Source organism: Ranitomeya imitator, chromosome 4, assembly GCF_032444005.1.
Source record: "Ranitomeya imitator isolate aRanImi1 chromosome 4, aRanImi1.pri, whole genome shotgun sequence".
NCBI classification, from domain to species: Eukaryota; Metazoa; Chordata; class Amphibia; order Anura; family Dendrobatidae; genus Ranitomeya; species Ranitomeya imitator.
Window position 1 is genome coordinate 435,046,929 of NC_091285.1, and position 23,677 is coordinate 435,070,605.

A 23,677-nucleotide genomic window follows, 5' to 3' on the forward strand; every position below is an offset into this window, starting at 1 on the left:
CCCTTGCCTTAATGCTGTGGCATCTGGGAAAATGGCCGCCGGAGTTGGCGCATGCGCAGATTGAGATCTAATCCGAGATCTGAATTTGTACATGCACCGCCTCAGGCGGCCATGTTGCTGGACGCCACAGCATTAAGGAAAGGGAATAGAACTGCGGGGCTTCGTGCTTTCACATAATATCACCGGAGCCCCCCCTGCAGCCCCAAGGACTGCCGCACCATGTCCCCGAAGTTCCGCACAGAACCGAGGACCACCGAAACTGACGCACAGCACCGAGCACCGCTGAATGGGATCGAGATCACCGCAAACTTTAAGTACATTGCGACCATGAGACACACCATTTTCCCCAAAAAATGTTTGGGGAAAAAAGTGCGTCTTATGGTCCAAAAAATACGATTTTTTTTTAAGGTTTTGGCACAATAAAGACTATTGTATAGCAAAAAATTATTTTTGCATCGCTTCACTCAGAGCTGTATGGCGGCTTGCCTTTTTGTGGGACAAGATGTTTATTTATATCCATCTTTTTTATCGCGTTTTATTCCACTTTTTGTTCAGTGGCATGATGGTAAAACAATGGTTTTGCGCCCCCCTTTTTTATTTTTTTTTTAATTTTAATGCGTTCACTAAAAGGGTTAACCAGTGGGACAGTTTTATAAGTCAGGTTGTTCCGAACACGGAAATACAAAATATGTGCACTTATATTGTTTGTATATTTTTGTTTTCATAAAAATATTTATTTATGGGAACAATAGTTTTTGATTTTTTTTATTATTATTTGATACTTTTTTTTAAATGTTTTCACAATTATTTTTTACTTTTCCACATTTTTTGCAGGCTGATCACTTGTATAGTATGTGGATGAAGCAGCATCCATGTGCTATGCAAACGGTCAGCTCTGCCCTGAGAGAAAGTTGCTGATCATGCACTGCGCATGATCAAGTAACTTTCCTAGTGCCGGTGACCTGGATGTCGTCATGACGACAATCGGGTCACCATGGCAACGACTGGGACCCGGTGTTATGATGTGGGGTCTCCGAACCAAGGGCAGAGGGGTTATCAGCCCTCTGCTGATTCCCAAAAGGCTGTGATCAAGTTCGAGTTTTGTGATCGCTCGTGCACAGCCTGTGTGCGCGCACTTTATCGTGGACGTAATAATCTGTCCGGCGTCAATAATTGCCAGAGCCCAGGGACGTATTATTATTACGGACCACATCAGAAAGGGGTTAAGCCAAAACCAGGAGTGGAACAATCTAAGGAAAAATGTAATAAAAACATGGGCATCACTTCCGCATTTACCACCCACTGCTTGCTTTGGCTTGCAAATACTGAGGTAAAATATTGACCAAATACTGAATTTGTGCGCGTGGCCTTAGGTCTGCAACCTTGCCAATTAGGCATCCTCTATATCTAGGGAAAATAAAGTCATCATAATTACAGATGGCAATTCTTTACTGTAAGAGCAGTGAGACTAGAACTCTCTGACACGATGTTGCAATGGCTGAATCACTAGAAAAGGTTCAAGGAGGCCTGGATGCCTTTCTGGAAAATTGTAATAGCACATTGGGCGCTAGGTTGTGGACTTTAGATCCAGGAAGTTAGTCTGATTGCCTTATGTGTAGTGTTGAGCGCAAGAGCTCGCTTCTCGAGTTTGCATCGGGTGCTCAGGAATGCACAGAGTATCGCGGGTGCTCGAGTCGCCATCCCGCATGCTTCATAGGGACAAAAAAAAAATATGCGGGGATTGCCTCGAAGTGAAGTGCTTGCTACATACTCAGGTAGCGAGCACTTGGGCCCAACACTACTCATTACTAAAAACCTAGACAGTTTGTAACAGACACTAAAAAGAGCCCAGCGATGGAGCTTTGCTCTGCTAGTCTGGGGGCATCTTGACAAAAATATTTATTTTAATACAAACCATTTTTCTGTTGAGTTTTGTCATGATGTCGCGACCAAGGGTGAAAAATGCCTGCAAATAAAATATATATTTTTTTTAAATAAATGTATATCAGTATCATTTGTAGAATAAATGACAAATTGTAATAATAGAAACCACTAATCCCCCTTCCCCCCCAAAAAAAAATAAAAAAATTGAAATGGTAGGTTTTCTTCATGAAAAGCAAATGAGTAACCCCAAATATGAACATCATGGTTTTTACCATCCGTTTTCACACAGTTTACGGTTATAAAAATTATTATAAAGGTGTCAAACCTGTATTTGTATAATATAGTGCTCCGACCTCGCCATTCATGGCACTGGGCCGGGCTGCCGGCAGCAGCCACTAGAGAAACCTTACTGTATATGGCAGGGATGACGAACCTGTGACATGTTCTAGAGGGGGCACGCATGTGATCGCCTCAGCACTAGCGCTGCAGGGGAGTTCTGCGTCAGGGTTGGGGTAGAAGAGCAGTTCGGCAGTGCTCAGTGTTCACCCAGCATGATTCCCCCTACAGCCGGTCTCACATGGAGCAGCAGCCAAAGCTCGGAGCCCGCACCAGATCCACACAGGCGGTGCAGGAGGCTCTGGGGCAGACAGCCAAAACCTCCGAGGGTCACTGCGGGCAGGGGAACAGTACCTCCAAGGAGGATGGGTCACCCACGGAGGCCAAGAAGAGCAGCAGGTGCCCGGGGAGATACATCCTGCAGGGCGCACGGAGACCACTGCCTGGAAACAACCTTACCTGGTCTGCACTTTGGTTCCCACTATGGCCCCTCTCTCCTGGCTGTGTGACGGTAAGGTGGGATTTATAGTTCACCAAAAGCTATGGCCATCTTTAGTGGTTAACATTGCAGTCAGTTTTATTATGTAATCTCTATTCTTTCATTCATTTTAGCAAAGCCTTCATGCCATTTTCAATCGGGATCCAAGAAGTATCGTTTCTCCTTGCAGAGAGTGACATGATAAGCATGTCGAGGTGAGGAGACATAAAGCCGCAATGCTCCTCTGCACAGCATGCACTACTTTCAACCAGTATCATATGAGACTAACACATTCAAGTCAATGGGTCTGGGAAATTAAAAAAAAAAAAAAAAAAAGAAAGCCAGAGTTGAGTTTTATAGATGAGACTTGGACAATTTTTCATATGCTTGTCTACAGGTACCCTTAGTTTCAGACTTCTCTCATTGATTGTGTCCCTCCCAGTAATACATGCTGGATGAGAGGTCAGCAAGCCCAAGATATCATAGCCTATATAACAGCACAGCTTCATTCCTGGAGAGATTCCTCCTTCTGTCTAGTCTTAGCTGACAGTGATGCTGAGGATTTTGCACTTTCCCCCCTACACATGTATTCTGCAGAGTTCTCTCCTCTGTCTGCTTAGATCATACACAGGGTGTCACTCACCCTCCCATTCTCCTCGGGTGCTCTCCTTGCTGTATAACCTCTACTGTAGCATAGCCAATACGCTGCATTTCCTACAGTTTGGATGCTTTTCTCCCCCGCTACACTACCTTATCTGACAAATGTAGCACCACACAGTGCCCAAGTATAAAAGTAATCCAATGCGAGAGCTGGGAATGCAGCATCGAGGATTACCCATAATGGCTATCCCACACCCTATAAATGCTATATATGTGAAAAAGGAAAAAAAAAAAAAAAAGCTACATGGAAGCCATGGGAAATGTGATGATTTGATACCTCGTATGGCTTCTGTGCCTACCTATGCTCAGCGGCTCTGAGGTTTCAAAGTTTGTGAGGGAACGGGTGCGCAAGGGATTACCAAACATTCATTAGCAAACTTAGGTTTCCCCTTTAGTAAACCAAAGCTTTTTACATGGGATCAGTTTTTACCTCTTCCACATTGATGCTGGATTTCGCACTGGTTTCAAGAAACTTGATTCCATAATCAATAGCAAGCTGGGTTTGGAGAGAAAAAAAACAAAAGGATTAAGGAACAAAACACAAAAAGCAGTACCAAACTATGGTCCGAGAAAAGGTCAACAAATTCCGTACCTTCTCGCCTCTCTCCCGGGATACTTGTCTCTTATCATTCATGTCACATTTATTGCCCAGGATCATTCGCTCCACATCAGATGAGGCATGCTGGGAAAGAATTGGACAGACAGTAAGGAAGTGAGGAGAAGGGGGCTGGTTCTGGCCAATAAACTTGCTGGCTGCAATAACCCCTTTGAGGGAAATGTTGTATTTTACAAAACCAGCTTTGCCGATGAGATTTGAACATGCTGTGGAACCGTTCTTCATGGAAGTGGACCTGTGGGTGCCGATTGTTAAATCTGAGCTAGGCAATTACTGTCGGTCATTCTGATCACAGATATTAAGCATATGTAATCCAGATACCTCAACTGACCACAGAGACGCTGAAGGGGCAAACACACCGCACGCGATTATTCCTTTACAATAGCCAGATGTGAAAATTGTAACACTTAGGGTAGTGCCAAAAAGATACAGCAATTAAAAAAAATGGTTTTAACTACATTCACTGCCATAGCTACGCAATCCGCAACGTGCGACTGTCCTGCGTCAAAGATTGGTTAGCCAAGGTTTAACGAATAAATAAAATAAAATAATATATATATATATATATATATATATATATATATATTTTAATCTTTATTTTTATATAGCGCTAACATATTCCGCAGCGCTTTACAGTTTGCACACATTATCATCACTGTCCCCGATGGGGCTCACAATCTAGAATCCCTATCAGTATGTCTTTGGAATGTGGGAGGAAACCGGAGTACCCGGAGGAAACCCACGCAAACACGGAGAGAACATACAAACTCTTTGCAGATGTTGTCCTGGGTGGGATTAGAACCCAGGACCCTGGAGACATTTTCAACTTTTAAACACTAGGGGGAGCAGCTGCTGACATTTGCCATGAAAGCCTGCTGTAATGCTTGCTCGCATTAGGACTGCAGTGAATGCAGGCGGGACTGCTCCATGTGTCTGATGTCACTACTCACTTCCCCTTCTGGGGATAAAGCACAATGAAGTTTAGTGTGAAGTGTATCACAGTACTGCACCATTTTATTGATGACTGATACAGAAGTGGTCAGCGCCACTGAGGACCGCTGGCAGCATCAGTTCTGTTAGTTTGTGCTGCACTGCTCACTGGGCTATACAGAGTTCTGGGGGAGCAGTTATATCAGTGTGGTGGCCGCAGCACTCACATCACAGTAATCATAGTTCAGCAGTTAGGCTCACACTTCATAGGATTACATACACGGCTCTGCGGACTGCATCACAGAGGATAGTATATACGTACTGTAGCTGTGCAAACTGTATCTCATAATAGGATTATGTGCACATATCTGATGTGAATTACTGTGATCTGAGCAGAGCAGTCATGTCATTGAAACTGCTGCACTCAGATGACAGTAGATTCCCATGAGCACAGATTGGGGTATCAGCGCAATGGAGGTGATCACATTCAGTGACGTGAATTTACTGCTGGTTGAAGTCACTGCCACAGTCTTAGTGTCTAGATCTGATGGAGCTTTGCAGATGCAGCACTAAAGCCTCATTCAGATGTCCCCGCATCATTGACGTCAAAATAACGCTTTACACTGACTGTACTCCGACTCTGCTCACAGTACAGTCGTGAAACGATTTCACTACTGAACACAATCGGTGACAGTGGTGGGGAGCACAGGTTGGGCTGCCTGACATTGTACTACTAATAACAGGCTACTGACCTGTTTTCACCGCTCTAAGAAGTCACTGTCGTAGCCCTGCTATCATCAGTCAGAGCAGGACTGGAGGTAACTTCTTCCAATGGCAAGGACAGCTCGGCAGCCTGGTATTAGTTGTACAGTGTCTGACTGCCGCTAAACTGATGCCCATACCTGCTGTTACTGCTGAACACTGTGTGAGCGGTGACAGGAGCAAATTGTAGGTCAGAGATGGGCCACAATAAAATGGCAGCTGGCTCCGCTCACAACTGCGAATTGGGCACATCTGAGGCAGCCACAAAACAGGAGATGCAGCAAGACACCGACCACAGTCTCCTATGCCCTGGGGCTGCCATATTTGTGGTGTTTAAGTGTCATGCTCCGATATTCACACATCAACCCCCAGCACCCACAGAAAAAAAAATTAAAATGTCAAAACAGTAAATTTTATTTTGTTTTAAAAATATATAAAATTCAAACAAAAATTGTGACATTCCCTTGAATAGCAAACAGGGGGAGGACTATTTAAAAAAAAAAGGGGGGTAGTAGTAGTAGTAGTAGTAATTCTTAACCTCACCGATCCCTCGCCACCCATGTACCAGCCCTTCCCAGGTGCCCAGCCAGTTTCTGGATTTATTGTCCTGTCTGGATGGGGCAGTGATTGGTTGCAGTGGTCACATGTTCATACAAATGGAAATGCAAGTACAGAAACTGGCAGGAAAGGGAAGGAAATTGTGGGCATTGTTATGCACAATATTACTATTTTTAACCCCTTTCCACTAGGTAATCCTTGGCTCTACAGATAGCACAAATAGGTTAGAAAAGTTGTGTGATAGATTATATATATACTAGATGGCAGCCCGATTCTAAAGAATCGGAAGTCTAGAATCCATATATACTTTATTTATTCAAATGTAAGAATAATACAATTAATAAATAATAGTAAGAAAGAACAAAAAATGGCTGCACTCACCAGCTCTTGACAATTCTTGTTATTTAAGAAATTGCTGGGCAATAATGGACAATGTCCTTATGTGGCAAATAATAGAGCAATATACCCAATGTGGCAAAGAAGAGGTTAATAAACGGCAGTCTCTCAGTATAACAGTCAGTGAATAATAGGCAGTATATGGAGAAAACACCAAACAAAAGTTCAAAATTGGTGTGAAAATGTCACTGAACCACTTCACAACTAAATATATATAGTTTTGGTAAATGGTATTATCATTTTTTTGACGAAATTCGGCAGGAGCTTGAAGAGCAACGTCACTGGGCCCGCCTCCACGCAGTAGAAACTTGCTGTGAGGTAAAAATTCAAAAATCACACCAAAATGGCGGGCGGAGTGTGTCACAGTACGGCACGTTTCTGATTGGTCGCTCGCAGCAGGCGGCAACCAATCAGACACTGGACACTGTTGACGTCACTTATCTCCGGACATTAGCTCCGGACATTAGCTCCGGACAGGAAGTTGGCACAAATTGCAGGAAGTAGTATTCTAGGCAATTATATATTAGATATAGATATATATATATATATATATATATATAAATAATATATATATATATATATATATATATATATATATATATATATATATATATATATATATATATATATATATATATAATATCTATATATATATATATACAGTGGGGCAAAAAAGTATTTAGTCAGTCAGCAATAGTGCAAGTTCCACCACTTAAAAAGATGAGAGGCGTCTGTAATTTACATCATAGGTAGACCTCAACTATGGGAGACAAACTGAGAAAAAAAAATCCAGAAAATCACATTGTCTGTTTTTTTAACAATTTATCTGCATATTATGGTGGAAAATAAGTATTTGGTCAGAAACAAACAATCAAGATTTCTGGCTCTCACAGACCTGTAACTTCTTCTTTAAGAGTCTCCTCTTTCCTCCACTCATTACCTGTAGTAATGGCACCTGTTTAAACTTGTTATCAGTATAAAAAGACACCTGTGCACACCCTCAAACAGTCTGACTCCAAACTCCACTATGGTGATGACCAAAGAGCTGTCAAAGGACACCAGAAACAAAATTGTAGCCCTGCACCAGGCTGGGAAGACTGAATCTGCAATAGCCAACCAGCTTGGAGTGAAGAAATCAACAGTGGGAGCAACAATTACAAAATGGAAGACATACAAGACCACTGATAATCTCCCTCGATCTGGGGCTCCACGCAAAATCCCACCCCGTGGGGTCAGAATGATCACAAGAACGGTGAGCAAAAATCCCAGAACTACGTGGGGGGACCTAGTGAATGAACTGCAGAGAGCTGGGACCAATGTAACAAGGCCTACCATAAGTAACACACTACGCCACCATGGACTCAGATCCTGCAGTGCCAGACGTGTCCCACTGCTTAAGCCAGTACATGTCCGGGCCCGTCTGAAGTTTGCTAGAGAGCATTTGGATGATCCAGAGGAGTTTTGGGAGAATGTCCTATGGTCTGATGAAACCAAACTGGAACTGTTTGGTAGAAACACAACTTGTCGTGTTTGGAGGAAAAAGAATACTGAGTTGCATCCATCAAACACCATACCTACTGTAAAGCATGGTGGTGGAAACATCATGCTTTGGGGCTGTTTCTCTGCAAAGGGGCCAGGACGACTGATCCGGGTACATGAAAGAATGAATGGGGCCATGTATCATGAGATTTTGAGTGCAAACCTCCTTCCATCAGCAAGGGCATTGAAGATGAAACGTGGCTGGGTCTTTCAACATGACAATGATCCAAAGCACACCGCCAGGGCAACGAAGGAGTGGCTTCGGAAGAAGCATTTCAAGGTCCTGGAGTGGCCTAGCCAGTCTCCAGATCTCAACCCTATAGAAAACCTTTGGAGGGAGTTGAAAGTCCGTGTTGCCAAGCGAAAAGCCAAAAACATCACTGCTCTAGAGGAAATCTGCATGGAGGAATGGGCCAACATACCAACAACAGTGTGTGGCAACCTTGTGAAGACTTACAGAAAACGTTTGACCTCTGTCATTGCCAACAAAGGATATATTACAAAGTATTGAGATGAAATTTTGTTTCTGACCAAATACTTATTTTCCACCATAATATGCAAATAAATTGTTAAAAAAACAGACAATGATTTTCTGGATTTTTTTTTCTCAGTTTGTCTCCCATAGTTGAGGTCTACCTATGATGTAAATTACAGACGCCTCTCATCTTTTTAAGTGGTGAAACTTGCACTATTGCTGACTGACTAAATACTTTTTTGCCCCACTGTGTGTATATATATATATATATATATATATATATATATATATATATATATATATATATATATATATATATATATATATATATATATATATATATATATATATATATATATATATATATTATCTATATATATAATATCTATATATGTGTGTGTGTGTGTGTGTGTGTGTGTGTGTGTGTGTGTGTGTGTGTGTGTGTGTGTGTGTGTGTGTGTGTGTGTATATATATATATATTAAATAATAATCACAAAAGCAGATTTTACTGTCCCAAAACTTAAATTTTAAGTGACTATCTTAAAGATTTTTCTTGCTTTCAGCTGAGGCGCTCCCATGACACATCATCAATACAAGTTATACACTGCGGGGAACCTGAGTAACTGCACGAACAAGATTTCTAAAAAGTCACGATATGGCCTGAACGGAGAAAAGGGAACACGTCACTTACTTCTTCAATATTTCTTATCCAGTTTTTTATATTGTCAAATGACTTCTCATTGGTGATATCATACACCAGCATGATGCCCTGGAAGAAAGACAAGACATGCAGTCACTGCTGGTGAGAAGCCAATCGTGATTTATTAGCTCGGTGTTTGGAGATGTGTGATACATGGGGGTCGCAGCTCTAGGACCCAACCTACTTTAAAGGGCTCCCCAACCCACTCTCTTCCTGGTCTGTTGTCCAACGTATCACCAAGATGTGGACATTTTTTTTCTTCCCTTAAGAATACTGCTACTATTTTATGCGTAAACGTTGACGTGCACAACATATCAATATGATCACAAAAGTGTTAATTCATTCTTTTTCCATCAACTGACAAGCTGACAGAAAAGGGCTAAAATAAACAAACAAAAAATTGCTTTTTGTTTCCCTCACAGCGCCACATCTGCCTATAGGATGTGTCTGGTATTGCAGCTCTTCCCCAACTTAAGTCAAAAGGGCTGACCTGCCGTACTAGACACATCCTGTAGCCATATGAGGAATCGTCTGTGAGAAAGAGCAAAACCATTTGTCTCTAATCCTGGAGAACCCCATTGAGAACGCATATTAAAAGTGTCAAAAATCAGGGTGGTCAAAGCCCTGGCAATATCAGGAGCCATTTTACGGCTGAAAGTGAACTTCTTTATGTGTTCGTAGAATATAACCAAAAAGTCACCAGTGACAAATTTAAAGGCACAGCAGCTATATAGCTTGAGATATGCCCAGTCCCGATAAATAGTGTACAGTTGTGTAAAAAAAAGTGTTTTCCCCGTCCTGATTTTCTATTCTTTTGCATGTTTGTTATACTTAAAATGTTTCAGATCACGAAACAAATGTAAATATTAGACAAATATAACACAAGTAACCACAAAATGCAGTTTTTAAATGAAGGTTATTATTAAGGGAAAAAGAAATCCAAACCTACAGGACCCTGTGTGGAAAAGTGATTGTCCCCTAAATCTAATAACTGGTTGGGCAACCCTTATCAGCAACACCTGCAATCAAGTATTTGTGATAACTGGAAAGGAGTCTTTTACAACACTCTGGAGGAATTTTGGCCACTCATCTTTGCAGAATTGTTGTAATTCAGCCACATTGGAAGGTTTCTGAGCATGAACCGCCTTTTTACGGTCATGCCACAGCATCTCAATCAGGCCACTCCAAAGTCTTCATTTTGTTTTTCTTAAGTCTTTAGGTAATTCAGAGGTGGACTTGCTGGTGTGTTTTGGTTCAATGTCCTGCTGCATAACACAAGTGCGCTTCAGCTTGAGGTCATGAACAGATGTCCGAACATTTTTTTGGTAGACAGCAGAATGCATGGTTCCATTTACCACAGCAAGTCTTCCAGGTACTGAAGCAGCAAAACAGCCCCAGACCATCACACTACCACCACCATATTTTACTGTTGGTATGATTTTTATTTTCCTGAAATGCCGTTTCTTCTACGCCAGATGAAATGGAACACACAACTTCCAAAAAGTTCAACTTTTGTCTCACCAGTCCAGAGAGTATTCTCCCAAAAGTCTTGGGGATCATCAAGATGTTTTCTGGCAAAACTGAGACAAACTTATCTTTTTCCTCAGCAGTGGTTTTCGTCTTGGAACTCTACCATGAAGGGCATTTTTGCCCAGTCTCTTTCTTATGTTGGAGTCATGAACACTGATCTTAACTGAGGCAAGTGAGGCTTGCAGTTCTTTGGATGTTGTTGTGGGGTCTTTTGTGACCTTTTGGATGAGTTGTCGCTGTGCTCTTGGGGTAATTTTGGTCAGCCGGCCACCCCTGGGAAGGTTCACCACTGTTCCATATTTTCGCAATTTGTGGATAATGGTTCTCACTGTGGTTCGCTGAAGTCCCAAAGCTTTAGAAACGGCTTTAACATCTTTTCCAGACTGATAGATCTTAATTACTTTGTTTCTCATTGGTTCCAGAATTTCTTTGGATTGTGGTATGATGTCTAGCTTTTGAGGAAGCTTTTGATCTACTTCACTTTGTCAGGCAGGTCCTATTTAAGTGATTTCTTGATTGAGAACACGTGTGGCAGTAATCGGTCTTGGGTTTGTCTAGGGCAGTGGTCCCCAACTCCAAGCCTCGAGGGCCGCCAACAGTGCAGGTTTTCAGGATTTCCTTAGTATTGCATCGGTGGTAATGTGATCATCTGCACAGGTGATGATTCCAACCCCTGTGCAATACTAAGGAAATCCTGAAAACCTGAACTGTTGGCGGCCATCGAGGCCTGGAGTTGGGGACCACTGGTCTAGGGAATATGAACTCAGCTTCCCAAAGCTATGATAAGCCAGTTAAAACATTAACTATGCAGGGTAGGGACAATCCTTTCTTCACACAGGGCCCTGTAGGTTTGGATTTCTTTTTCCCTTAATAATAAAGATCTTCATTTAAAACCTGAATTTTGTGTTTACTTTGGTTATCTTTGTCTAATATTTAAAATTTGTTTGGTGATCTGAATTATTTAAGTGTGACAAACATGCAAAAGAATAGGAAATCAAGAATGGGGCTAACACATTTACCCAACTGTGTGTGCATAAAAGAGGGTGATGCTGATTTAGGAAAGCTTATACAGTAGGAAACCAGATACTTACCATAGCTCCTCTGTAATATGCTGTAGTAATGGTACGAAACCTCTCCTGCCCCGCTGTGTCCCTGAACATACAAAAAAATGAAGATGCTTTATCATGAGACCTTACAATACTCTATACTTGACTCATACATTCACGGGAAATCAAACTGTATTATAGTAGAGCTTATGAACGAATCGTCACATGTGCACCTTTTAACATGTTAGATTTTTTGGGAACTCAGAAATGGGGGGGGAAGAAGAAAAAAAAAAAAAAAAACCACATACAACCTACCTTTATATTTGGTACAAATTTATATTGTTTAGCTAAGGGGGGGATGTCTTACAGGGTTCTCCATCAGGGGTGTTTCTAGCTGCTTTGCATAATTAACCTAGGAGCACCACCCGCTTGCCAAAGACTATAATAATTAGCCATAAGCACATAGGCCCATATCTGGACACATATGGTAGATTTTAGTTATAATGCTATAGCTATAAAGGGGATTTGATGCTCTAACAGATGATCTCCAAAATATTATTATTAACAACAACATCCAATAAGAAATTTTGTATAGTTCTTCTGATTTGCTATGTCGCTTACCCCATGGGCAGGGTATCGCAGTATATAAATATCCTCAGTTAATTGTTCATGGTCGTAAGCATGGATACCTATGCTACTGCAATGCCCTGCACATGGGGTAAGCAACCTAGCTTATCAGAAGAACTATACTACATTTCTAAATTGGACTCATTTGGTAATATTATTATACCTACTCAATCTAAATATTGGGATAGGATGCTGGAGATGGAAACACCCCATTATGATGCTTATGCCCTATAAAAGATTTATCAAATTGATCTCCAAAGGTCTGGCAAATCTCTAAAATAGTCCTAAACTTTTTTTTTTTTTTTTTAAGGATGCACAAGTTCCAAGAATCCTGGGCTATCCAACTTCTTATAATAAGGCACACTTCCAAGCTGTTAAAAGTTTTCTTTAAACAGCAGACCAAACAATTTTGCCTAATAAAACAACTAACAACTAAAAAACGTAATTTTGTTTCAAGCATCTACCTAGCCAGTCTTAAGACAGGAAAACAGAATCACACTAGTGATTGCCAGGAAAATAAAATTACAATGCACAAGGTTCCTAAGCGATCATTGAGAGGCTAAATAATAGGATCTAGAAGGCAGAAAGAGGAAGGTCACAGCTTTGATGTGCAAGTAAATGTACAATTATGTTCAGTCGGACAGGTCCTGCCCACTGTGCACATGGTGAGGGGGTGAGCAGTGGCTTTTCCACTGGTGAGAATGTCTGGGGCAGCGTCCACATGTCCAGCAATCAGCAGGTTCAAACTGAAGAAAAACTCAATGCCGTTAAAATTGATCCATCCACATCATGATTTAACCAACTGACCCAGCTAAAATCCGCTTTGCCACTTGTGCAGGCAGTTTGGGGGTTTTGGATGACAAATCAAGTAAAATAAAAACAGGTACTCTCCTCCTGCACTGGTGGCATTACAGCGATGTCAACGCCAGGTCTCGTAACAATGCCACGTGAACCCTGCAGCCAATCAGTGGTTGTTACTGGGCTGCTGCACTAACACTTTCTTTAGACGAAGTGTTAGACAGTGCAATAGTTCAATGCTGGCCACTGACTGGCTGCCAGGCTCTCGTGACATAATAGCGCTATGCAAGCCCTGGAGACCCGGGGCCGACATTGCCGGAATGGGGCTTGCGAGGGAGGAGAGTACATATTTATAATTTTACAAGGGGTGTCAAGTTGTGGAGGTTCGTCATCACTCATTTTAGGATAAATAATTGTGAACTCGAAGGAAAAAAAACAAAAAAAACACACACCTTATTTTTCTGCCCCTTGCAACATTTTTTAATTTTTCCAGTACATCCAAGAAAGAAGAAATGTTAAAAATACATAATAAATACAATCATTTTGTGTCTACAGCTTCTTAGACCTGTGCGTCTTCTCTATCGGACTAGAAACGAATTGTGTGTAGCACATGCTTGTCGTTAGAAGGCCCGATACACAATAGAGCAAATTGGATCAAGCCCCTGATTTTGGAGGGGTCAGCAGTGTATGTTATATTTGCGGAGGCCTTCAGTCTCTCTCCCGACATGTTCACAGGGCCGGTCTGGGCACCCAATATTGCTCACCTAACCACTAGGACAGAAGCGGATGTACACTTCTCAGTAGCGGCTGCTACATATTGAATACATCGCTGCTATAAAGATCTGTTTTGCTAATAACAGATGATCGGCAGCAGGGGTGTCAAATATCGGACAACTACAGATCTGATATTGATTACCTATTCTAAGAACATCCCCTTTAAAGAGAATCTGTCTGTGCCAGATTTTTGCTAACCTATCTAAGAGCAGCATGTTGTAGGGGCAGAGACCCTGATTGCAGTAATGTATCGCTTGCTTTACTGGGTGATGTAGTTTTAATTAAAAACTGTTTTCTCTGCTGTAGATCTACCAGTTCTCTGAATGCTGAGCTCTGTATAACCCCGCCCACATCACTGATTGCTTTTCAAATGTACACAGAAAGCTGCCAAAGAAAGCGGCCAATCACTGGTGGAGGCGTGGCTGGACTACCTGGTAGAAGACCAAGTAGTCCTCTAGTGATAATCTCCTGCTGATAAAACAGTGATTTTACAAAGACTACAGCAAGCAGCCCAATAAGTGACACATCACTAGAACCAATGTCTCTGTCCCAATATTATGCTGCTCTTAAGATTAGGTAAAAAAATAATGGTAACAGATTCCATTTAATTTCAACCAATGATCTTTATGTTCTCAAGTAAGATAAGCCACCACTTGAAGCGTATGACAATGGCTTAAAGGGGTATTCCCATCTCCAAGATCCTATTCCAATAAATATCCATCCCATACACAGGTCTCACCTGTGTATGGCCCAGACTCTTCTTGCTAGCAATTATGTGCAAGTAAAATTTCATTTTTTGGAATCCCAGATAAAAAAAAAAAAAAAAAAAGAAAATGCCAAACAAACATAGCAGGTAACGTAAAGAAGAAAGGTGATAAGTAACGTACCATATCTGAAGCTTGATCTTTTTTCCATCTAATTCTATTGTGCGAATTTTAAAATCGATGCCTGAAAAAGACAAAGACAGAAATAATAACCACATTTATTACACAGGCAGTAACTAGATGAGAATAAAAAAAAGGAATAAAATTGAAGTGCTGACTTCATAAGTTTGCACAATAACTATTAATTATACATAAAAATAGGTAAAAAACAAGGTGAACTAAAAAGAATGCAAAGTCACCCTGGGAATCAAGGGTCTAGGTACAGAGAGTTATCAGTGACAGTGCATAAATCAAATACACCACCCATATGAACCCCCTGACTGTACATTTGTATCATAAAACAGTAATAAAGTGATTGTGCCAAAATCATGGCTCACGCCTTTTCTCTCTTAATGGTATTCAATTGACTGGGATAACAAAGTGGAAAGAAATACCGATAAGATGCATACATAAGTCATGATAGATAACACTCACTCATAGTAAAATGCAAGTATAGGGTAACCAGGCGACAGCCCCGACGCGCGTTTCGCGTTAGCTTTTTCAACAAGGGTATTACATTTTGATTTCTGCACTGTCACTGATAACTCTCTGTACCTAGTCCTTTGATTCCCAGTGCGACTTTGCATTCTTTTTAGTTCACCTTGTTTTACCTCTTTTTATGTATGTATTCAATTTATGTATAATTAATAAAGCATAGCTATCGTGTATACTGGAGTTTCTTCTATAAATGTATCCATTATATTTAAATCTGGTTGGAGATCATGTTATTCCCATAGGTAAATAGAAATGTCATTATCGAAATATCCGTGTTCCGGAGATCCTTTTGTTAGTAGCTAGATGAGAGTCAGATCTATTGGATAGACAGACATATGCACACATACATCTCTCTCATATATCTGGCTGTATATCACATATCATATGTGCCCACGAGCCAGCAGCTTCTTTATATGAGGCAGGAAGTGGCCTGTGTGCGTCATGGTTTTTACAGAAAGTCAAGAGACCACTTCCCGCAGTTCCTGCACAGCACAGCCCCGATCTCATCCAACTCCCACAAGGCTCGGATTCATTACGAAACTAAGTGCAGAACGAACAACACAAAGACCTTATAATGCCAGAGATCAGTCATTTCCACTGCGCAGGTAGCAAACGCAGAGGAACCGAACTGGAGAATATCGGCCCTTGCTGGAAATTATCATTTCGGCACCAATTTGACTTTATTACTTGTCATGACCGGCTGGGAACGGTTACAGCCGCCTTAGTCAGGAAGTCCTGCGCTCTCCAGTTATGAACCTTCTAAGGTCACTCATGGTCAGCAGCGCGGGTAGTTTCCACATTACACAATGGCTTTCACTGATGGAAACCTGACTGAAATAATCCTAATTTACATCTGCTCATACATCAGACAACAATGGACCTGCTGGAGAGTGTAGGCTGAAGCCTCCATACACGTCAGATAATGGATTCTCATACAGAACACGCGCACACCCGGCCGGGGCGAGCGTTCCTGTGTATGGGGGAAGTCAGGAGAGGTTGGCGTCAGCTGAACCATTGTATGGCCGAAGCCTATCTGATGTGTATGGTCCATAGTGGCACGTAGATAAAGGGGTTTTCTGACTTCTTCAACTAGCAATGAAGTCCTGATCTTTGGCCACCTGAGAGCAGAGGCCTGCGATTGGATTTGATTGGCTGCTCCTACGACCTATCAAAATATAATAAAATTACCCTCTACCGTAAGAGGGGGAAAAAAAAAAAAACAATTGTTTTGGGGTCACCTCACATATCAGTCTGCAACAGTACCCGACATAGTAAAAAATGAAAATAAATGCCATCTGTCAGGTAACTACAGCAGCATGGAAGTTTTTATTTTTTTTTAATCTCTCTTTTTGTCATGTAGATCCGGGATGCTGAAAAAAAATTAAAAAAATAAAATACGATAACAAAAAGGTCTCTTCGCACACCTCGTGCTACATCGTTATGTGGCTCTAAATGTCAAAGTCCAGTGACTTTGGACTCCACAGAAGAACGTTACTAGAGATAATCTGTGACTACATCACATCAATGGCCTTTACGGTAAGCAGCGCTAGTCCACTGCAGTGTGCCTACAGGAGGAATGTCTTTTCTGCGGCCAGAAAGGAGTTAATTGAAGTATTCACAAGAAATCCTGGAATGAGGGAAATCTTGAAGGCTTGTGGAGGTGGAAGTGAGGGGAGAGGAAGGTGACAGTGTCAGAGGAAAATAACATGGCTCTAGTAGGCCTCGGTGGAAGTCCCCAGAGATACAGTGTAGTGCGAAGAACAAGCACTAACACACAGACATTATGTAGAAACCAGCAGCACATCAATCTTCTGGAGTACAGGCACCCGAGATAGCTCGCCTTTCAGAAATCTCAGAATATACTCATTATTAATATTAGTATTTCTAATGTGCTCTGCGTACATCTAAAATAGATCGCTAGCTCAGGAGAGCAGCTTGGCAGCTCCTGTGTACGGCAGAAGAGTGGGTGGAAATGAAGTGTTACCATGGAGGAAGAGCTAAAATCCAGCCACCGTGAGTCATCACCGCTCTCAGACTTGCACCCCTGCGCCACGCGTGGAAATCAGAGCAAGGTTAGCAGAAGACACACATGAAGGTTTACCACTTCATGATTAATGGAACGAGTGCAGAAAATAAACATATTATTATTATTATTATTATTATTATTTATTATTATAGAGCCATTTATTCCATGGCGCTTTACATGTGAGGAGGGGTATACATAATAAAACAAGTACAATAATCTTGAAAAATACAAGTCACAACTGGTACAGGAGGAGAGAGGACCCTGCCCGCGAGGGCTCACAATCTACAAGGGATGGGTGAGGATACAGTAGGTGAGGGTAGAGCTGGCCGTGCAGCGGTTTGGTCAATCGGTGGTTACTGCAGGTTGTAGGCTTGTCGGAAGAGGTGGGTCTTCAGGTTCTTTTTGAAGGTTTCGATGGTAGGCGAGAGTCAACATATTACCTGCAAATGTGCACAAATGTACGTACACTGGCACCAGTACCGCCTAACAACTCAGTACTACTGTGGGTGCAATAACTAAGGCTGTGTGCACACGGTGCATTCTCAAGGCATTTTTCCAAGCGGAAATGGTGCAAAATCGCTAGGGAATCCTTATGTAAGCTAATTCAATGGCAATGCTGAAGCGTTGTGCACATGATCAGTAATTTTCCTTCAGTATTTGCAGTGCATTTTTTTCGGCAGCATGTCAATTCTTTGTAGGTATAAAAATGTTTGCGGATTGGCTGAGTTTTTATGGACTTCCTATGGCGTTTCCCACACTGTCATCTGTGCGACAGTGCAAGAAACACCAGTGGTTCTGATCGGTGGTAACATTAGCACCGGTAAGATCTTTACTGACGGTCAGAATGCTGTGGGGTCACGCGGTCAAATGTTAGCGTGATCCCTCAGCTATCTGCTTTCCCTCTGTTGGTTATGAAAATTACGCGGGAGCCCACACAATTTATTTTTTCATTTTTTTGCAAAAAATTAACAGGAGTCACAGTACACACTGATTTCTGCCAGTTGCTGTTTGGTTACAGCCTATATAGGTTCATTTTGTTAACACTGCTACATAGGCTGGTGACAGTGTGAGTGAGCGAGTATTTAACTCTTTACTTACCAGTACAGTAATGACGGTGTCTGGCTGACACCTCTTCATTACTAAACCTTGGGCTTGATGTCCACTACAGCTGCTGACACCAAGCCCTAATCCCATTACTCTGATGTCACACTGCATCAAAATGAAAAAGAAGGGAGTTGAACCAGGAAATTACAATCGCAAAACTTTTTTATTTTTTTAATGTAATCTTCATTTAGGCTACTTTCACACTAGCGTTGGTACGGGCCCGTCGCAGTGCGTCGGGCCGACGTACCGACACATGCTGTGAAGTAAAATCACAACGGGGCGGCGGATGCAGTTTTACAACGCATCCGCTGCCCCATTGTAAGGTCCGGGGAGGAGGGGGCGGAGTTCCGGCCACGCATGCGAGCAATGTTTTTTTGTCCCGACGGACTGCAAAAACACGTCGCATGACGGATGCAACGTGTCGCATTGCGTCGCTAATGAAAGTCTATGGAGAAAAAACAAATCCTGCAGGCAACTTTGCAGGATGCGTTTTTTCTTCAAAACGACGCATTGTGACATGCGTCGAACGACGCTAGTGTGAAAGTAGCTAAAAAAAAAAAAAAAAAAAAAAAAAAAAAGCAGTCAGTGCTATACAAGAAAACGCATACAAAAATGTTCGGCTTTGCTGCCAAGAGATGCAGAAACCTTGACATTTCTACAAGCAAATAAGACTATGTGCACACATTGCGGATTAGGCTTAGGAATTTCTGGTACGGATTCTGCCTCTCCTGGCAGAAAATGCACCTGCGGATTTGTCACATTTTCTGTGCAGTTCCGCAGCATTTTTTGTGCGTTTTTGCTGCACAAATCTGGCCTTTATGGAAGAGTGGCAAGAAGCAAGCCATTTCTCAAAGATATCCATAAGGCTATGTTCACACGTTGCGGATTAGGCTTAGGAATTTCTGGTGCGGATTCTGTCTCTCCTGGCAGAAAACGCACCGGCGGATTTGTCGCGTTTTCTGTGCGGTTCCGCAGCATTTTTTGTGCGTTTTTGCTGCGTTTTTTTACCCTTACGGTTTTCTATGATGGAATGGGTACAAAAACGCTGTAGATTCACAAAAAAAGAAGTGACATGCTACTTCTTTTAAACCGCAGCGTTTCCGCAGCGGATTTTCCGCAAAGTGTGCACAGCATTTTTTTTCTCTCATTGATTTACATTGTACTGTAAATCAATTGCGGATCTGCAGCGTTTCTGCACCTCAAAAAACGCTGCGGATCCGCAGAGAATCCGCAAAGTGTGCACATACCCTTAACGTGCGCCCATAGCCTAAAGGTCTAAGAAGCTACCCAATGTCTCACGCAGCAGGGATGTGGGATTGTTGGACGCCCACCCGTCAGAGCACAACACCCAGTACAGCTCATCTGGACCCTTATTACTTATAGGTCACAGAGCAAAGTGAAAGATCTCATGTTTTGACATATTTTAGATTAAATACAATGCACGTTTTATAGGCGTGAAATACACTAGATGGTTGAAAGAAATTGGACACCTGCACATTACCCCTACAAGAGTTTTTAGGTATAAATATGGAATTTGTCCCCATTTTACAACTATAACCAATTCCACAAGTTTTTAGTGGGCATCAGTGGGAGTTTTAGCCCTTTCATCTAGAAGGACATTTATGAGGCCCGACAATGATTAGAGGGACAGGCTAGAAATCTTCGTTCTAGTTCATCATTAAAATGCTTGGTGGGGTTGACGTCAATGCTCTGTGGAGGGAGTCAAGTTCTTCCACCCCAAAAATCACCCTGGCATGCCTTTTATGGACCTTGCTTTCTGCAATGGGGAACAGAAAAGGGATTTCCAAGCTTCTAAAAAAGCTGAGAGAACACAATTCTCCAAAATCTCTTGCTGAAGTATAAAGATTTCCCTTCACTGTAACTGAGGGGCCTAGACCAACCCCTGAAAACCAACCTCATAGTATCATCCCTCCTCCACCAAACTTCACAGCTGGTACAGGAATAAAACATCTTAGCATTCGTCAAAACCAGACTCATCCAGAAGTTTTACACCACTACATCCGACACTTGGCATTGTGCTTGGTGATCTAAGGTTTGCAAGTAGCTGCTCAGCCATGGAAACCCATGCCACGAAGCTTCTGATGTTAATGGCAGAGGAGTATTGGAGTTGGGCAGTTATTGAGACAGCAGGACGTTGGTGACATATACACTATGCACCTCAGCACTTGGTGACCCTGATCTCTAACTTTACATGGTCTCCACTTAATGTCACAGATGTTGTGGTTCTTATACGCCTCCACATTTTAATAGTAACCATTAACAGTCTCAAGTGATCGTCGAATATTTAGAAGACAAGACATTTCTTAGACTCACAATGATGGTGTCCTATTACAGGACCACGCTGGTGTCAGTGAGCTCGGAAAAGGAGGCAGTCACAATTATTGAGAATCTACACACACACAAGGACATCTGTGATCCATGTAGACATGAAGAAACAAGTTCTGCCTGGCAGTAGTGCAGCGAAGGGGAAGAAACTCAAAGGTCGTAGAGGAAATAAGCTGTGGTGTATAGCAAAGAAGTCCTGGGCTGACCGCATCTACGGCAGAACCACCGGCCTCACACAGTGCAAGCATTGCAGCAGATTTGGCACAGTCTGACCAAACAAGTAATGAAGGAGTCAGACTATAGACATTGATGGTTTAACTGTACGATGTGCTGCATCTTAGAAGACACAACCTTGTATGCGGCTTTTCTCACACCCAGCACGACTCCCAAAACATGAATAGTGATGCCATACAAGCCACAGTAGCCAGTTACAAAGAAGAGCCACCTGGATAAGCAAATAACTGGCATCGAACAAGCCCAGCGTCCTCTTCCTGGTCCATAGACGTCTTACTGGTCCTAACCCCACCGCTCAGTGATGGAAACACTTAGCAATATTCCTTCTCTTATCACAACGAGAATACCCCTTTATCTGCTGTCTTAGGGCACACTGATCAGACTGCAGCTTAGCCGTACGGTAAGCCAGATGGATTCTCATAGCCGTACGGTAAGCCAGGTGGATTCTCATAGCCGTACGGTAAGCCAGGTGGATTCTCATAGCCGTACGGTAAGCCAGGTGGATTCTCATAGCCGTACGGTAAGCCAGGTGGATTCTCATAGCCGTAGGGTAAGCCAGGTGGATTCTCATAGCCGTACGGTAAGCCAGGTGGATTCTCATAGCCATAGAGTAAGCCAGGTGGATTCTCATAGCCATAGAGTAAGCCAGGTGGGTTCAGATACACACCTCCAGTCTCATCGGGGTTCTGTGCGCCGCTCCGTTCATCCTTGGTGCTCAGACTGGCTGCATTATACGCACAGGCCATTTGCACACTTATGATGGAGTTCAGTACAAGTCGAGATACATTTAGGCTAGGGCTACCTGGCAGTATTTGGCAGAAAACTTATCTGCGAATTGCTGTCGAGCAACGTTAGAGCTCTGATTAGGTTTTAAGATAACACAGCCAATTTGCAACAAGTCCCATGTGAAGTGCATTGAAGTCTATGGCAAGTGGGGCGACTCGCAACAGAAAGTCCAACTCATTCAGAAGCATCTGCATCTATCACAAATTGAAGCTCAACACCATAGGAAATCTGTCCTGCCCCTCCCCCCTACACTGACTGCCTGTAAGATGGAAGCTGCAGAAGTGTTAGTTATAACTAGGCACAGCTCTGCAGCAGAGCTAACAGCACTTTTAGATGACAACTTCAGATGTGTTTGTAATTTCACAAAGATTAGTCGTGCGGAGTGTGAATTGAACTGTCAGCCATTACATGTTTCACAGTGGTAACGCCCCCTTTCATTTAAAATAAGCTTTAAAGCAAGAGTCTCCGTCAGATCTACAGTTGAAACCAGAAGTTTACATACACCATATATATAAAAACACATACAGTGCCTTGCAAAAGTATTCGGCCCCTTGGAACTTTTAAACTATTTTCCACATATCATGCTTCAAACAAAGATACCAAATGTAAATTTTTGATGAAGAATCAACAAAAAGTGGAACACAATTGTGAAGTTGAATGAAATTTATTGGGTATTTTAAATTTTTTTGGAAATTCAAAAACTGAAAAGTGGGGCGTGCAATATTATTCGGCCCCTTTATTTTCAGTGCAGCAAACTCACTCCAGAAGTTCATTGTGGATCTCGGAATGATCCAATGTTGTCCTAAATGCCTAATGATGATAAATATAATCCACCTGTGTGTAATCAAGTCTCCGTATAAATGCACCTGCTCTGTGATAGTCTCAGGGTTCTGTTTGAAGCACAGAGAGCATCATGAAGACCAAGGAACACGACAGGCAGGTCCGTGATACTGTTGTGGAGAAGATTAAAGCCGGATTTGGATACAAAATGATTTCCAAAACTTTAAACATCCCAAGGAGCACTGTGCAAGCCATTATATTGAAATGGAAGGAGTATCATGCCACTGCAAATCTACCAAGACCCGGCCGTCCCTCTAAACTTTCATCTCAAACAAGAAGAAGACTGAACAGAGATGCAGCCAAGAGGCCCATGATCACTCTGGATGAACTGCAGAGATCTACAGCTGAGGTGGGACAGTCTGTCCATAGGACAACAATCAGTCGTACACTGCACAAATCTGGCTTTTATGGAAAAATGGCAAGAAGAAAGCAATTTCTCAAAGATATCCATAAAAGTGTTGTTTAAAGTTTGCAACAAGCCACCTGGGAGACACACCAAACATGTGGAAGAAGGTGCTCTGGTCAGATGAAACAAAAATCGAACTATATGTTTGGCATAAAGGCAACAGAGCTCCTCACCCTGAACACACCATCCCCACTGTCAAACATGGTGGTGGCAATTCTTCAGCAGGGACAGGGAAGATGGTTAAAATTGATGGGAAGATGGATGGAGCCAAATACAGGACCATTCTTGAAGAAAACCTGTTGGAGTCTGCAAAAGACCTGAGACTGGGATGGAGATGTGTCTTCCAACAAGACAATGATCCCAAACATAAAGCAAAATCTACAATGGAATGGTTCACAAATAAATGT

General features: G+C 42.2%; 1 protein-coding gene across 1 annotated transcript in view; it reads right to left on the reverse strand.

Moving 5' to 3' along the window:
* The window catches only part of RAB8B (RAB8B, member RAS oncogene family), a 52,331-nt gene that overhangs the window by 22,992 nt on the left and 5,662 nt on the right, over positions 1-23,677 (reverse strand). Inside the window, exons 2-7 of the mRNA XM_069765578.1 lie at positions 14,998-15,058; positions 11,957-12,017; positions 9,327-9,404; positions 3,951-4,040; positions 3,789-3,854; positions 1,916-1,966 (exon numbers count right to left, since the gene is read on the reverse strand). Of these exons, the coding sequence (XP_069621679.1) occupies positions 1,916-1,966; positions 3,789-3,854; positions 3,951-4,040; positions 9,327-9,404; positions 11,957-12,017; positions 14,998-15,058 (407 nt within the window). The remainder of the gene's footprint in view (positions 1-1,915; positions 1,967-3,788; positions 3,855-3,950; positions 4,041-9,326; positions 9,405-11,956; positions 12,018-14,997; positions 15,059-23,677) is intronic.